Source organism: Pseudomyrmex gracilis, unplaced genomic scaffold, assembly GCF_002006095.1.
Source record: "Pseudomyrmex gracilis isolate BER0280 unplaced genomic scaffold, ASM200609v1 scaffold_0, whole genome shotgun sequence".
Lineage (NCBI taxonomy): Eukaryota > Metazoa > Arthropoda > Insecta > Hymenoptera > Formicidae > Pseudomyrmex > Pseudomyrmex gracilis.
This window is the reverse complement of record NW_018020584.1, coordinates 1,940,334-1,956,635: the sequence shown is the minus strand read 5'-3', so window position 1 is coordinate 1,956,635 and position 16,302 is coordinate 1,940,334. Positions and strand designations below refer to the sequence as shown.

The following is a 16,302-nucleotide window of genomic DNA, read 5'->3' as shown; positions in this document are numbered from 1 at the left end:
GTCTATGTTTATATAGTTATGATCTTATATTTTACATTATCTTATCTTATAAATATATTTTTTACATTGCATAATTTTTTATCTAATTTTTATTACATTTAAAAATATAGTCAAAAAACTGGATATATTTGCCGTGTTTTAATGTTTATAAAATTTGTATGTTTATAAAATACTTTTTATTTCTATGTTTAAAATATCTTACTCAACATGTTGGAGGATATAAATTAAAGCAATCGAGGAAAAATGTGAAATAATCTGTGTTTAGTGGAAAACGCGCAATGGTGAAAACCCAGATTAACTCAATATTTCCAACTACAGGGGAAAACATATCAGATAGATCAGACGTCATTGCTCATCTCAGCAATACGGCTTCACAAAAAAAGCATTTTACTTAACTGATACATGAATGCGTAATTATTCGAATAAGACGTTTCTCTCGATTCATTCTGTAACGTGTGTACGTGACCGGTGACCACACGATTAGGGGCCAACAATCTTCTTGACATATGATCTGAGAAATTGTTTTTATTTTGCAATGCGAAGTCGTTTTACAATCTCTAGGAAAACACGTGCACTTTCGTAAGCAGACGCAGAATGAAGCAGATGATACCAGTAAAGGCTGATACGCATTTTGTGATTTTAAACCGGAACTGGATGATATAATTGACATGTACGCAATTTGATACTTTTTTTTTCAAAAAACATTGTAATGTATGTTATAACATATAATAACTTTTTTTATAACGCACTTGTTTTGTATTATTACATATGTTGATGTAGTTAATTATAAATTATAATTAAGTTATATCGGCGCACATTCACACGATTGATATTGACACGCTCTTTATTCACAATACTGAAAAATTTGCTAACTACGTTTTTGTCTGTTTTTACACAAATATGCGTGAAAACTATCGAACATTACGAACAATTTTCTTTTATCGAGTTTGCATTCAATAACTTATCTGTATGACAAAGTAGTCTTACGTAGTGTATGGTATAATCTTATGATAAGAGGCGAATAAGTTGTTCGAGCGTATTCATTGCTATTCTTTTTGTCACAACAAAGTAAATCATTAATTGTAGCATTAAATAACATCCAATATATTATATATATACATAGAGAATAAATAATATACACATAATTATGTTAATACATATTTTTTCAAATTAAAAAAAATAAAAGAAGTAACAACTAGTTTTTACAATAACATGTGTTTTTTGTTTTAAGTGAAAGTATAAAATAATTTTTAAAAATTATAAATGAACAGATATCACGCTTGTAACCTTTTATATGTGTTGGAACTACGCTATTATCAGTTCTGAGTAACCAAGCTGCTGATACAGATTTAATTTTTCCACACATGACAAAAAAATTAATCATTGCATCTGTTAACATAATTTATCATAATTTAACATTTTCTGCTTTATGAATAATTTATTATATGATATGAGCTAATGCGTCTTAAAAATTTCGTCAGAGAATTAGACGGAATAATTTTTGACATTCTTGTTTTGTGTTTATAAAGTGAAGAGAAGAACATATAGTGTGTCTCACTTTTTTTATTGAATTTATAATACTGATAATCGTTACATCGTAATACAATAGCTAATCGGCTTAATTGCGGAAGGTTATACGTAATTCGAACTCAAGCTGTTATATATAGACGTTAAAACTGTTTTATGTTTCTCGTTCTTCGTTTTGTTCACATACAGTTCATTCTAGCAAGTATATATATATATATATATATATATATATATATATATTTTTTTTTTTTCAAAGGTAATTCTTATATAGTTAATTATTTAATTAGACATAATCTGTCTGTCTGTGTATAAATCCTTTATCTGTATATATTATTTCTAAATACAAACATTTTAACACAAATTTATCTTTTTTAACATTTTTAAATATATCAGTATTGTATGTGTCATTAATCAGTTCATCAGACTGTTATAATCAATTTATCATATGTTGACTATTTCTTTCAAATTACACTCTTGTGGAGTCTTCCATGAATAACAAAGTAGACAAAGTGACGCACACACTATATGTGCACTTTTTTCCTACACTTTAAACTCAATTGTAATATCGTTATCAATTTGAAAGACTTTTAAAAACCGATATACAAAGAAAAAGACTTGATCATTTGTGAGTTATTAACGTGTGTGTGAGAAATCACGTCTCTGTATATAATATTATATTGTTCTTGGGAGAATAGATAACGTATGACAGGTAACCTTCGTATAACGCGTATATTCCGTTCCACAGAAATACCGCGTTATATAAATTGCGCATACGAGGCTCACAAGTGCGCATATTGAAAAAACGAGGGTAGAATCTATTTTACTACAATTTGTAAACCGCGTTATATCGAAACCGCGTTGTTCAAGTATCACGTTATACAAGGGTTATCTAAGTGCAAGGGTATATTGTTTTTTCAACCGTCAACTCTTATGCGACTGCACACAGAATAAATATACATATGTCAAAAACTAAAGAGGTGATGCACAGGTAGTTACGTAATTTCTGCGTGTACATTAGTTATTGACGCTTACTCTAACATTTCGGAAAATAGAATGACTGAATTTAATGATTCTCTGTAACATGTATAATTTCTCTTTAACGCATATAATTGTACAAATACACTATGCAACAGCTCGTCTTTACACGTGTATAATAATTATAAAAGACAATTACGTTAATATACTTATATAAACAAAAAGAGAAGAGAAAGAGAAAGTGAGAGGAAAAGAGAACAGAGATCTTTCAGACAATTTCTGTGACAATCGTGCCAACTGACACCTGAATTTACAATGACTCATCAACTTCTGTTTTAGAGGAATTCAATCTTTCAAAAGTCACATGCTGTTGATTACAATTGAGAAATTGCAACGCAAATTTGTACACCAAGATAAAATTGTTTTCTCAAAGTACATATACCAAACAGCCAATATTGTTTTTATGTGTGAAATATTGAGAATTTCAAATTATATGACACCTAAGTAATCATCTGCACATATTTTGTTTGTTGAGTAATATTTTATTTTATACTTTAGACAATTTTTTCAACAAATATTTACAGTCGCCACGTCGGTCTGTTTGCGGTAGAATATATAATCAAATTTGGAAATTTACGCTGGATGTAATTTTTAAATGTCATTCGGGAGCATCTCAGTGACAGTCGCACAATATAAACTCATAAAACAACGCTCACAAACATGTCATAAATATTTTTATGGCTATTATCGTCTATTCTATTTACCGATCGCGACATAACTGTTTTATTCATAGCACAGAATTTGAACAAAAAAGCGCGCAATACCAATCCTACTATCTTTCCTGCAACGATATCGAAGAAATATGAACTGACGACTGGAAACAACGACTGGCAACAACGGAATTTTTTTGAGCGGAAAAAAATACATCAATGAAAATTGAATGCGAGTAAAATAATTCTATTCGTAATTCTTTTCGTACACAGTAAGTATACATTTAATAAGTATTCTATACGCGCGCCATTGTTGTCGATATCTGCGGTCGTCGTATGGTAAAAAAACACGGAGATCTCTTATAAATTTACGATCAGCAACGAAATATTCCGCGCAGATATCACGGATTAAGCAAATGTTAGCGCTATCTACTACTTTGTAAACGTCGCTCGAGACAACGCGATGACGAAAAAAAATAATCGCGGAATTTTCTTATACCTGCGGGGAAGGAGACATCCCCCGCAAGTTACTGCGTGCGGGTGTTGGTGCAAAACACAACGATCTTTATCGTTGATACGCGAGATTGTGCGAGTTTTTCAGAAACCTGTTCCGCCCCACCGCGTTAACGACGTCGGACGTCGTTGTCGTCGTAATCGTTTTCTTTGCACTTCTTTCGCAGCTGACTAAACTTTTGCCGTAGAATCGGCCAGTTTAACGGTTGTCGTTCATTACTGTGCATGTGTCACCGAAGAAGCATATCGGGGAAGTCGAACGGACATCAAGGTGTAATGCGAAGCGGCGTGAAGAATTTCAAGACCGTCGAATAAGGGTTGTAGACTCTAACTGCATTCTCTGTGGCATCGCTGTATTTTTCGCTCTCGTTACGCGAAGAATAATTTTCACCGTCGTTATTCTTATTATCTCACGAGGAACGTCCGATAGATAAAATATTTAATGAAGACGTCGATGAAATTCAAAGGCAAGTATTTTTTATTTAAAAAATTTTCTAGAGATTGTTGGATATTCATGTATCAATGCAATGTTGATTAAGAGAATTACATGTACGTTTATATTGTCAATCAGAATGTTTGATTGTTTTGCTTAGTAAAATATAATAGAAAATGATCACAAGTATTGTTTAAGCACGATTTATTCATTACTTATATCTTCAATATCGTCAACTTTTTACATAATTTTAAACGTATTATAAGATACGTTTTATATCCGCACGTGTGCATATAAAAGCGCGTGAATTCAATCGTGACGGTATGCAAGTAGTTGCAACAATGTTATTCAACGCGATATTAAGTAATGACAAAATATTACATGTGTACGATTATTGCATATTGTTTGAAAACTTTTATGACACATATATGTAACTGTGAAGCAATATTACTATTTGCACAATACAAAGCATCTGTTTCTCTGTCTCTTTCTCTCTTCTTATATATTGTTAACTAAATGAAATCAAGTCAGTCTTGTAGAAAAAGGACGAAAAAATATCGACTTTTTTAAATCTTTAATTAATCTCTTTTTTATTATATTATTTTTCAAATAGGTTTTAATATTCTTAATTATAATTTACTTTTTGTATAATAATTATAATTTATAGTTAATAATAAATAATTTGCATAAACAAACATAATTTAAGAAGAATCAAACTGATTTGTTTGACTATGCATGGGATAGATAATTATCTTTTAAAACACTTTATAAGTAATTACTTATTTACTTATATAAATATATCTTACTCTATTTACTTATCACACTATCTTTTTAAAGGAAATTTTCTAACGGAGATTCACGAGATACGTACGTTCGCGCAATTGACACGAGCAATCTAATTAATTACATTAAATGATACTGCGTTTAATGTCGAAGCAGCTATTGACTATATCAATAATTACTTACATTTACTTAGAAAATTTTTATAATTTTTTCTTTTTTATTTTATTTAAATTTTTTTATTAAGAACATAGCTTTCATTTTTTTTTTTGTAAGTAATAGACAGTGTTACGATAAAACGCACTAAGTGCATCTATCATATCTTAATGGACTCAAAGTGTTATGTATTGTGACGCCAAATACAAAGTACTTAGTAAAAAAAAAAAAAGATAATTTCTTGTTTTTTTCCATTATTCTTATTTTAATTTTTTTTTCAATATTCTTTCAAGGAAGTGAAGGTATTGGTGGATATCAGATCCATCTTGAATAGAAATACATATTAATTGCGATGTTTAGCATAGGCGTGGTGTAAACATGTTCTGCTTTTTTGCAGCACTTCAAGAAATTAGAATATGTAAAAAAGAAACCAGATAAGAACGATATATAATTGCTGTCGGTTTAAAATAATTAATGATTTCTGAGCGATTCTTATATTTTCCACAAGTTTCTTTTGTTTATAAAGCTCTCTTTTGTTAGCTTTTCTAATATATCTCATTATTGTGTAAAACTTGCAATTTTACACATATACATACTTTTACGTGTGGACACGAAAATCTTTTTGTTTTACTATCATCAAGGAAGTGTATCACCAAGGAAGTTTGGCCTCAGATATTTTGAATAAAACAATGCGCGGACTCACGTATTACGTTACCGAAGCGATAAAACAGGAGTTACACATTTTGCATTGTTACATACGTATGTACAAGCGTTATTACGAGTATATGTGTACTTATATTACTCTCCGTTTAGAACTTTCTAGAAGTCTAAAAGAGATAAACACATATGAGATAAACACATCTTAAGATCTCAGATATTTAGATCATTTTGTTATTTGTCAGTTAATATATCTACAATATCTTTGATTAGAGAAATACGCTCGGCACAAGTACGCGATTTTGTATAAATATTGCGGTGGGTTTCTCAATCGTCAGTCGAGTTCAATCTGCCTGACGATACGGCGCTGTTCAACGATATCATCTTGTGTAGAAGTTATTGTGCAGATCGAAAGCATATCAAATTGTTATCGATTGTTTCGCTAATTCTACAGCAAAGCAAAATCTACGCTGCATGCACATAAGACATATTTATCGGCGATCCTATCTGACATTGTAAAAACAAATTAAAATTACTACACTTTACGGAAGACAAGCGATTGATTTTAAATGTTTGTATAATCATTGTATATATTGAAAATAATTGCTTCGTTCAAACAGGTTCTTTGTATAATTAATATAACTCTACTACAAAGTAAGAATTTTCTTTATTCACGTCAGACGTCATATTTAAGCGAACAAACTGAATGATATAAATGACAACGTTAGCGAGTGTTTCGACATGTTGCTAGCTTTTGTGAGATTAAAAATAGTTGAAAAACAAAATTATCTGGTGACAGATAGCTAGAAAAATGATGCTCGAACGTCTAATTAATATATTTACAAGATACAACTTGTTCAAATACACGCGTATGCAACGTAGGCCAGGTAAAAGTCATTTCATTGTCAAAAGTCATTTCATTTTTGTTACATAAAATTTAAAAGCAGTTGATCTCAGTCGTTGTTCCTGTTCGCAGATGAAGATGAAAAGTATGACCACTCGAGTCCAGCCGATTTCGAACGGGCAATCGACGCGACAGGTAAATAAATAAAATATCTTTCCACGTCAATTTTTTTTCCATCGTTCGGAATGTCTCGCACGTATGTGACACGCTCAAAGTGAATGTAACGGTAAAACTAAACAAATTGTTTAATAAATATTTATACGAATTTATCGACTCTATTTGATAGCCGTTACGAACGCAAACGTGAACACGTGTCTGAACACGCACACGTGAACAGGACCTGAATTTAATTCGCACTGATTAAACGCGCTTGTTTTTGCTCAGGCTACGGGAAATTTAACTACTTCTTGCTACTGGCAATATTGCCGGCCGCAATCTCTAGCATCTTCTCGTCGTCGGTGATGTCTTATGTGTTACCGTCTGCCGAGTGCGATCTTCAACTGACAATGTTCGACAAGGGATTGCTGAACTCAATGGCGTACGCAGGTGGTATTTCAATCCGCTTAATAAAATGCAACGCTTTATTACAGGTGCGAGAGCCCTCTCAATGAGAGCCCTAGAGCGCCAGAGTCATGCTTAGTATGATTATCGTACACAACGCGCGCACTGTGCCGGTTCGTTGTAGGCAAATGTGAGGGCAAACGCGAACCCACGGTAAATATACCGTACAAGCATTTCACATTTCTCTAGTCGCATGCGAATTCTGATCGGCTGAGTGTTTTTACTAATCGGCCGATTGGTTTTCGTTTTGCGATCGCTTTTCGATCCGCGAGCGATTTTGTCCAGTGGCGGATTAAGACCCTCTATATGGGATTCCCCCAAGGTACAGCCACCCTCGGGGCTCTCCTCGCAGCTTGCAATGGCGTCGGTAAACAACTAATAAGGGGTAGAGTGTTTCCGCTTGCACGTCACATGTGCTTTATCATCTTAAACTCGTAAGCGTTATTCAGTTCAATGTGTTGCAAGTTTTATTTTTAATAAATGAGGAATTTACTTGACCTCAACAAGTCACACATGTGATCTTTTATAGAAAAATGCTAGTAAATAATTCATATGTGTTTGTTACACAAGAAGAATGACACACACGTAAGAAACGACATTTAAGTTATTTATTACTCTTGTATTTTGTATAGAGAAATGCAAAAGAGAGAGAACATAATGTAAGTACTGATTTAACATCAGTGATAAAGTTGCACATTTGCATTATACAAATAAAATATAAATTTTCATCTCATTCTATCGGTTCTTTTTAAATTGGAAAAAAATTGCAAGATATTTTTAATTTCTCCAAGATAGTCTAACGGAAATTTTTAGCTTGGAGGCCCCTGGGCATGTGCCGAACGAATAATCCGACACTGATTACTTACCACAAATTCGTGGCGTGTCGCAACTGTGAAAATAATATCGCTTTGAACTAGTGCAAACATTATCTTCTATCTGCACATTTTACTCTTTGTTTTAATATCTAATCTTTAATAAAAAACAAGAAAAAAAAGAAGTTCGGCTGATTTGTCACTTTTTTTTTTAGGAATGATCATGTCGGCGTTTTTCTGGGGTTTTATGGCCGACACGTTCGGCCGTAAGAAACTAATGGTCTACGGTTATCTGATTACTGGTATACTTAGTCTGGCAACGTCTTTTTCGCACACCTCTTGGCTTTTGATCTTGTTCAAATTTTTAGACGGCGTAATGTAAGTTGAGACCGCTTGTCAGATCACGATCTGACGTTGTAATAATTGCATGCAATTTATGTTAACAAAATTGTTTGTGTAGTCGAGTACGACAATAATATTAATTTTTTATTTATTAGAAAGACAAGAAACGTTAAGTATTTCGACTATTTTAAATAAACATTAAATAAAAAAAAATTCAAGAGTATTGCGAGATATTATTATCATTGTCAATAAATATGATATTGCAGTATATCGGGCCCTTATGCAGCTCTTATGTCGTACTTGGCGGAGATACACAACGAAGTGCATCGATCGCGCTCATATATGTGGCTTGGCGTGTTTTTTTCGCTTGGAAACATTTCTCTACCATGTAAGTTTACAGCCTTGACACGTCTTCTTATCCAGAAATCGACTTGGTTGTGGAATAATCGAACGTCTATTTTTAAACCGGCGACATATGCAAGCAACATATGCGCATTTTTTTGCTGCATTATTATGAAAAAAGAACCACACTCGCGCCAAACAATATCGTTGGCATTAATAGATCAATTAAATAACGCACGGAATTGAGTTTATGAGTGAGTTCCGGTTGTTCAGCTTCGTCAGAATCTTGACGAATGCGTCTAACCGAGAGACGTTTGAAAATATACATATAATATTGTTTCTTTAATACAATCTTAATCCTGTTGAATTCAAGATAACAAATATCATAAAAGTTATCTCTATACTTGTGCAAAATTGATAAAACACGATTTTTAATTTCAATAGGTATAGCATGGCTCGTGATACCTCAAAAGTGGGACATCACTTTCTTGAACGGAACCATGGGAATAAGTTCCTGGAGAGTGTTCCTGGCGATCTGTTCGATACCCGAGTTTCTCGCGTGCTTTGCTTTTTTCGCGTTTCCGGAGAGTCCGCGCTTCCTCATTCTGAAGGGTCGACATGAAGAGGCGTTGAACGTTTTTCGAAAAATGTATTCGCTCAATACTGGAAAAGATCCCGACACATATCCGGTAAATAAACGCAAAACAATGTGTTATTAACAATAAATTTTTTTTAAATCGAACTGATCATTCGTTGTGTGACTAATTAAAAACAAAGTCTAATAAAAGCTGACTGTGAGAAAAAAAAACAAAACTTTGTAAAAAATAAATGTCACCTTTAATATATGGCGAGATAACTGCGCAACCAACAAAGTTGTCGCGCCAACGCATTCATAACTAGTAATGTCAATAGTCGTTTTATTGTTTTTTGCCCGCTAACGATCAGTTTAACTGACAGATAAAAGCTCTTGAGAACGAATATAATGTCGAATCCTCCGGCCACGGTTTTTTGGACAACGTGCACACGTGCTGGAAACAAATGAAAATTCTTTTCTTGCCACCCATCGTCTTCAAATTGTTTCTGATATCGATGATACAGGTCGGAGCAACGATAGGGTAGGTTTTCTTCTTTCTTTTGTTTTCTTTAATTTAAAAAAAAATACCAAAGAACAATACGAAGCAAATAAAAATGTCGCTTGTAAAATAAACAATCACAACTGTGTTGTATGACAGATCAAACTCGCTTCGACTTTGGATGCCGCAACTGTTTGCGATGATCGAGAGTTACAAAAGTTTCATGAAAAACGACACCGAAACGATGTCTGGTTCGCCTTCATTCTGTTACATGTTAGGTCAAGAAAAATTGTATCTAAATTCCACTCATTATTCTGTCAATCAAACTACAAACGGCGCTGTGAATAATGTATGCGTTTCGGTAAGGTTCGACTTTGCGCAAATGTGGCAAATTTTAATCACAGAGTGGAAAATAAATAAATCTAAAAAATAATAATACGTGTAAAAATTGCAGTCGCAACTGAACTCCAGAGTGTTCATCAATTCCATCGTCATCGCTACCACGGGGATTATTGGCTACACTCTGGCGGGTTCTTTGATCACCATAGTTGGAAAAAAGAAATTAATGGGTGCGATTATATTAATTTAAAAAATATTAAAAAACGTCGGTTTCATTACCCAATGCACATATATTATAAATTTTTACAGCAATTTGTTTCCTCGTCGCTGCTGGCTGTTGCGGCTCGCTTTACTGGGCCGAAGATACTGATAGTATTCTCGGATTGTCTTCCGTGTTCGTTGCCATGTCGAGTATAGGCGGTGCAACTGTAACGAATGTTATCGTTGACAACTTCCCGACATGTTTACGGTACAGTAGATAAAATATTTGAAGTTCATCGCGAAGACATTCTCGGATTTCTTCATAAATTGTATGTTGGTTGTCTCTTTGTTCTCAAATTATTTCTTTTCATTTAATTTTTTATGTGTTCCAGAACCATGGCGGTCAGTATAACCATGATGATGGGAAGAATAGGCGCAGTAATAGGCAATTTATTGTTTCCCGTTTTATTCGATATATCGTGTTTAGGTCCTTTCATTATGATCGGCTCGGCTTGTTTAGGTAAGAAATTGCTCAAACATTAAACTTACATTCACCGTGTTACGCACGTACAAATAAAGAAATTAATTTTATAAAATTAAACATAAAAAGTTTTTAAATATTTTGAATTGCTTTTTTTTACAGTATCTGCTCTTCTAATTATTGTTTTACCTCGGAAAACATCGCAGATTAACACACAGGACAATATTGTTTGACTCTATCGTAAACAAATCGTGATATTTCGCTCTTTGAAGAATAATTATTGAAATATGTAAATACGATTTTGTCTTTATAAATGTTAAGGACGATAAAATGTGATATCGTTTTATATCCATTTTATAAATTCATTATGTAAATACGTACATTCATATAGAGAATAAGATCCGCTCGGTCCCACCTATATTGTACGAATATTTTGTTCGTACAATCAATTGTATAGTACGTACAATATGTGTATATATATATATATATATATATATNGTATATATATATATATATATATATATATATATACGTATAAGTATATTAGAAACATTATATAAAATATTGCAACAATATTGATGCAAACTTCGTAAAACTACGTATTATTATTACTATTCTCGTATTCATATAAAATTATGATATACATCGTAGTATTTTGTTATAAATCTTTTAATAATTAGCAATAGCTGTTACCAAACAAAATTAATGTAGCAAAAAATATAAATGAAGTTATTTTATTAGAAAAATAAAAATTATGTGATTACTGAATCTCTCCTCTCTTCGAAATTTCTTCTATTATACAGAAAAGCCACAACCTGGGAAAGATTTAATTATTATTTCTTGTGTGCGTGCTTATTAGAATTAGCGTCGTTTGAACGCGAATATCGTGTCAGTAGCGTACATATGTAAAATTGAGCGATATATTAAAGTTTCTTGAGTTCTCATCTACGAATTATAAGTGAATTGGATATTTTATATTTTTTAAAGACTTTTTCGCGTTTATCAATATGTTTTATACATTGCATTGCATATTACTATATATAATTTATAACTTTTCAACGCATATTGTTGATTTTAAGCAACAGTGCGGATCTGCACGACGATAACGTATCCTCTACGGTTCGAAATTCAACGTTTGAAAATTTACAATATACGTGACGTAAACTATAGATTTTTAAAGCAGCGAATTTTGAAACACAGCTGTAGAACAGGTAAGCACGCGCTGCTCGAAGCACTTTGATTTGCACGCGGCGACGAGTTTGAATCTTTCTGGCACTGTGGCAGCACAATGCTGCCAGTGCTGTCTCCCAACACCAGGACTATCGTCGATACGGCAGTGGTGGCGAATCAGCGGTGGTCGCAGGTCTGGTCTGCGCATTTGGGTCGAGCAAGCGAGCTGACGTGATGTGAAAAGCCAGACGTCCAGATTACCGCAGGCTAAGGGTCCGTAGATAGAATAGCAAGCACAGTCACCGATAATCATGGAAGAGGTGTTTCAAAACGGCAACTATCAGAGGGAGACTAACGCCAACAATATGACCGCCGTGGAGACGCGAAAAGAGGTAAAGAGCCTGTTTTTCAACATTGTTCTGGCAAATCGATACATCGTTCTCTTCGGCGTGGTTTGCCTTTACTTTAGAGTCACGTCTCATATTTTTCGACCTAGTTAGGTACGTCATCAAAAAAAAATTGTGGAAAATTACTGATCATAAGTTTGCGCCGGAGCAGAGAAAAGAACGTGCATTTAAATTAATTTAGTTTTAATTAAGCGGGAGAAAACATAGAAAATACATAAGTGTGTCGCGCAGTGATTATCGGAGCAACGCGCAGCGTCTCTCAAACGGTGTCACTGACTCGTGTCCCTTCCCTCGATCCCTCTCTGTGCCTGATCATATTTTCCTATACAAGTTCGGGAACACAGCTGTCACGTTCAGACGGTTCTGCATTGTGTACAGTATGTTCGTGCGTACCGCCAAAACCGCGATATCCCGCGTGAGAGATAAGCACGCAATGCAGTGATTCTCAAACGCGCGTGTAAATGTTTATCAGAAATTAAATGTTTTTGTTTTTGCTTGCTCTTTTCAGGACTGCTTGCTTGATCACATGGAGATCTCAATAGTGGAGGCTGAAAAGAGAGCCAACAGAGCTCTTAATTTAAGAGAATTCTACACAGTATACCTCATCGAAACTAAGTAAGCGAGTGAAGAAAAAATTTATGCAGCTTGATTAAATATGTATGAAACTTACTCTTGTATAGAAAAAATGTATGTTTATGATTTGTTTCAGAGTCACTGACCCTGATTTCAAAAATGCACTGACTAGGATAAGTTCGTTATGGCGACGATATACGGAATTCGAGCTGCTTCGCGCTTATCTAGAGATTTCTTATCCTTACGTCGTTCTACCACCATTGCCGGAAAAGAAAGTCCTTTATGCGTGGCAAAAGGTGACGACCGACACGTTTGATCCCGATTTTGTGGATCGTAGAAGAGCTGGTCTCGAGGTACCGATTTAATACGCGCACTTTCAAGGGAGATTAAATTGTACCCTAATTAAACTATACTAGAGAAGAACTTTTTGTATTACACAAAATCTACGTTTGTTTGTCTAGAACTTTCTTATAAGAGTTGCGTCGCATCCTATACTTTCGCGCGATGAACATTTCATGGGATTTTTGCAACAGAAAGACGGCTGGAGAGAAAGCGTCAAAGAAACAGGTATTTCTACAGTGCTAAAATAAAAAAGAGAACAAAGTTTTAAAATTAATTAAGTAAATTACATTAAAAATGAATTAATCTAATGTGATTATTATTGCTTATTATTTGTGCGTAGGGTATCTGCAGATCGCAGAATCGAAACTCAAGGCGCTCAGCGTAGCGGTACGACTGAGAAAACCGGACAAACGTTTCGAGACGATAAAAAATTATGGGATCGAACTGCAGGTGTGTTACATCTTAAAATGTTACTTCCCGCAACATAAATTTATGTGAGTCTTATTTCAATGTTATTCTTGCAGAATAATTTGTGCAATTTGCTGCGTGTGCGCGCGCGTCTTGTCGAAAAACAGCACAACCTGTACAAGTTGCACGCGAATTACGGACGTGTCTTCAGCGAATGGAGTGCCATAGAGAGAGAAATGGGCGATGGACTGCAGGTATCTTTTGTTATATAGAAATAGCATCTCGTGCGTCAATATACGAAAGTATCGGTTTTAATTCTTGTCGCGAAATGTAGAAAGTAAAGAACTCGATAGAAAGAGAGAGAGAAAAAAACATGCAGTTTAAGTATAAAGAATGCAAAACACCGCATTACAGCCTGTTTTCTTAGAAATCGGGACACTACTTGGACTCATTAGCGGCAACGATAGATACCACTCTCGAGGAAGAAGAACTCATAGCCGATCAGCTCAAGGAGTGGCTGTTCGGTGCGTCGGCGTTGCAGGCTGTAGTTAGACGCAGGGAAGCCCTACAATTGGCCAAGGATGAGGCTCACGACGCTCTGACTGCGGCGTTCGAACAAAAAGACAAAGTTATGCAAGGTACGCGATATGTGCGAACACACAACATCACATGCGAATTATTTTTCGTAAATTCGCGCAAAGACAATAAAACTTTGCTCTGAAGGTAAAGCAGGTCTGATGTCACGTTTGTTCGGTTCCGTGGATACCGAAGAGGTTCGCGAACTAAAGATTATTCAACTAGAACAGCGAATCGCGCAACACGACGAAGTTGTGAAACAAGTGGACGAAGATTTAAAGTGAGACAACATTTTGTGACTAATTTTGTTTTTTTGTACTAAAACCAAATGCGTGACATAACTGTTATTATAATTTTACAGATCTTTCTCCATTAAAGCCGTGATGGACATCGAGAGATTTCAACATCAAAAGGTCGTCGATCTGAAGGACACTTTGGTGGCTTATTGTATCTTGCAATTTAAACTGGCTAAGAAGGTGAATATATATATCAAATGTTTACAATTTGTAGATTTATTTTCGCGCGACAATTGTTACACGAGTTCTCTTCTCATTACATTTTTTCCAAGGGTCTCCAAGCTTGGCAGCACATCAAAGGTTGTCTCGAGAGTATACCGTGAAGAAGCTTAATCGACGCTTCGAGAAGCAGACTGTCACAGAACAATAACTGTTTTTTTCCGCATTTTTTTCCTCGTGCGATAATAACATTCCTGCATTTGTAAGTTCACTCACTCACGCCGTACGCTTACTACTATATCATATCGGTGTATATGATTGTTACATTATTTAAATGTCGAACTTTACATGTTAAAAGAAGTAATATACGCAAATAAATGTAATTTCTTTTTGTGTTAGATATACTATACCGTATAGGTATACGTCGAAAGATTATTTAAATATTTACATATGTGTATTTAAAGAATTATATATACCGCTCTCTTATCACACGCGGGCATGCATAATTACAATCAACACAAGCAAGAGATCGTACTTATTTAATCGTCTATTCAAACCGAAAATGTGCGATACGCAAGTCGTCTCTTGTTACAACTTGTACATTTAGCTATAAATGTGCAATATAATACTTTTTTATACATCGTCTTTCTCTCTGTCATATTGAGAATAAGCACATTAATTTCTATCTCCATTTTCACGATTAAAAATAAGATTTGTTTATTTTTTGTGCAAAACTACTTTTTTCAAAATCTATTTCTTCATGTTTTTGTTTTGTTTTGAATATATTTTGACATATATTACTATATTTCTCTCTTATTGTTAAAACTACTGTGCATAATGAGATTGATTGTTATTATTATTGCTACTAAGTATTTATTACAAGTATTTTAATATTTAGTAGCTTTTTCCAGTATTATTGTTATCACATCACAGAAGCCTACTGGTGTGTAGTATACGAGAACCTCTTAATGTCATTTGTAACATTTTGTAGTAGTTTATATGTATTTGTGTATATATATGTATGTAAGATTCAGAGTTACCAGTTTAAGTTCCATTAAGTCTCTTTAAAACTTGCGGATCTCAAATAAAGTGTTCCGTAGAATGTTTTTATAGGATAATTATTGCGCAAAGCTGTAACTGTATACGTTTTGCATTATGTTTATTTTGCATTTAAATACGCCAGAAAATGTACAATTTCATGATTTTCCAGTTTTTACTTTATGTTTTAGGCACAAAATAAAAATATAATGTTACAACATATATTTTTACAATATCTACAATTTTGTGTTATAAACGGCTATTTAAATATATATTCGATAAAATCTGTTCGGCTGTCTCGTTTCTCTATGAAACCTTTCTCATCCAAATTTTTCTCAGAGGATTAATATTACTAAAAAAAAAAACACCAAACAATGTATAAAAATAAAATAAAACATTTTTTATTTTATTTTTATACATTGTTTGCACGTTAAAAAATATCACGTATGAAATTGAAACTTGAATAAAACTTGAATGAAACTCACTGCGGTGTATTTTAACGATTTCATACGTTTCTCTTCTCGTTA

At 33.8% G+C, this 16,302-nt stretch overlaps 2 protein-coding genes across 8 annotated transcripts; both read left to right on the top strand.

Moving 5' to 3' along the window:
- The first annotated feature begins 2,346 nt into the window (after positions 1-2,346).
- On the top strand, positions 2,347-11,491 carry LOC109860713 (synaptic vesicle glycoprotein 2B-like). Of its 7 annotated transcripts, none has more exons than XM_020440175.1 (13): positions 2,347-3,484; positions 3,965-4,192; positions 6,728-6,790; positions 7,040-7,201; positions 8,244-8,406; positions 8,637-8,758; positions 9,157-9,401; positions 9,670-9,827; positions 9,945-10,146; positions 10,240-10,354; positions 10,434-10,593; positions 10,718-10,845; positions 10,969-11,490. In XM_020440175.1, the coding sequence occupies exons 2-13, from the start codon at positions 4,168-4,170 to the stop codon at positions 11,037-11,039; spliced, it is 1,614 nt and encodes a 537-aa protein (XP_020295764.1). In that variant the 5' UTR covers positions 2,347-3,484; positions 3,965-4,167; the 3' UTR covers positions 11,040-11,490. The 7 variants fall into 7 exon arrangements, with proteins under 7 accessions (XP_020295764.1, XP_020295675.1, XP_020295908.1 ...); XM_020440022.1 differs by lacking the exons at positions 2,347-3,484; positions 3,965-4,192 and adding exons at positions 5,386-6,266; positions 6,372-6,638 and having other exon boundaries at positions 10,969-11,491; XM_020440086.1 differs by lacking the exon at positions 2,347-3,484 and having other exon boundaries at positions 3,794-4,192.
- Positions 11,492-12,132: 641 nt separating this feature from the next.
- LOC109853665 (sorting nexin-4-like) lies at positions 12,133-16,029 on the top strand. The gene is made up of 10 exons (XM_020426023.1): positions 12,133-12,368; positions 12,892-12,998; positions 13,093-13,309; positions 13,418-13,523; positions 13,639-13,748; positions 13,823-13,960; positions 14,134-14,344; positions 14,430-14,562; positions 14,644-14,758; positions 14,851-16,029. Exons 1-10 carry the CDS (start codon positions 12,288-12,290, stop codon positions 14,899-14,901), a joined length of 1,269 nt encoding a protein of 422 aa, XP_020281612.1. The 5' UTR covers positions 12,133-12,287; the 3' UTR covers positions 14,902-16,029.
- Positions 16,030-16,302: the final 273 nt, after the last annotated feature.

Excerpts from the sequence above, each read along its gene's own strand:
- LOC109853665 (XM_020426023.1), top strand. The coding sequence starts at position 12,288 with ATGGAAGAGGTGTTTCAAAACGGCAACTATCAGAGGGAGACTAACGCC. Across the intron at positions 12,999-13,092 it reads GTATACCTCATCGAAACTAA|AGTCACTGACCCTGATTTCA; the intron begins GTAAGCGAGTGA and ends GATTTGTTTCAG. Across the intron at positions 13,961-14,133 it reads AAATGGGCGATGGACTGCAG|AAATCGGGACACTACTTGGA; the intron begins GTATCTTTTGTT and ends CTGTTTTCTTAG.
- LOC109860713 (XM_020440022.1), top strand. The coding sequence starts at position 6,563 with ATGATGCTCGAACGTCTAATTAATATATTTACAAGATACAACTTGTTC. Across the intron at positions 7,202-8,243 it reads GAACTCAATGGCGTACGCAG|GAATGATCATGTCGGCGTTT; the intron begins GTGGTATTTCAA and ends TTTTTTTTTTAG. Across the intron at positions 9,828-9,944 it reads CAGGTCGGAGCAACGATAGG|ATCAAACTCGCTTCGACTTT; the intron begins GTAGGTTTTCTT and ends GTTGTATGACAG.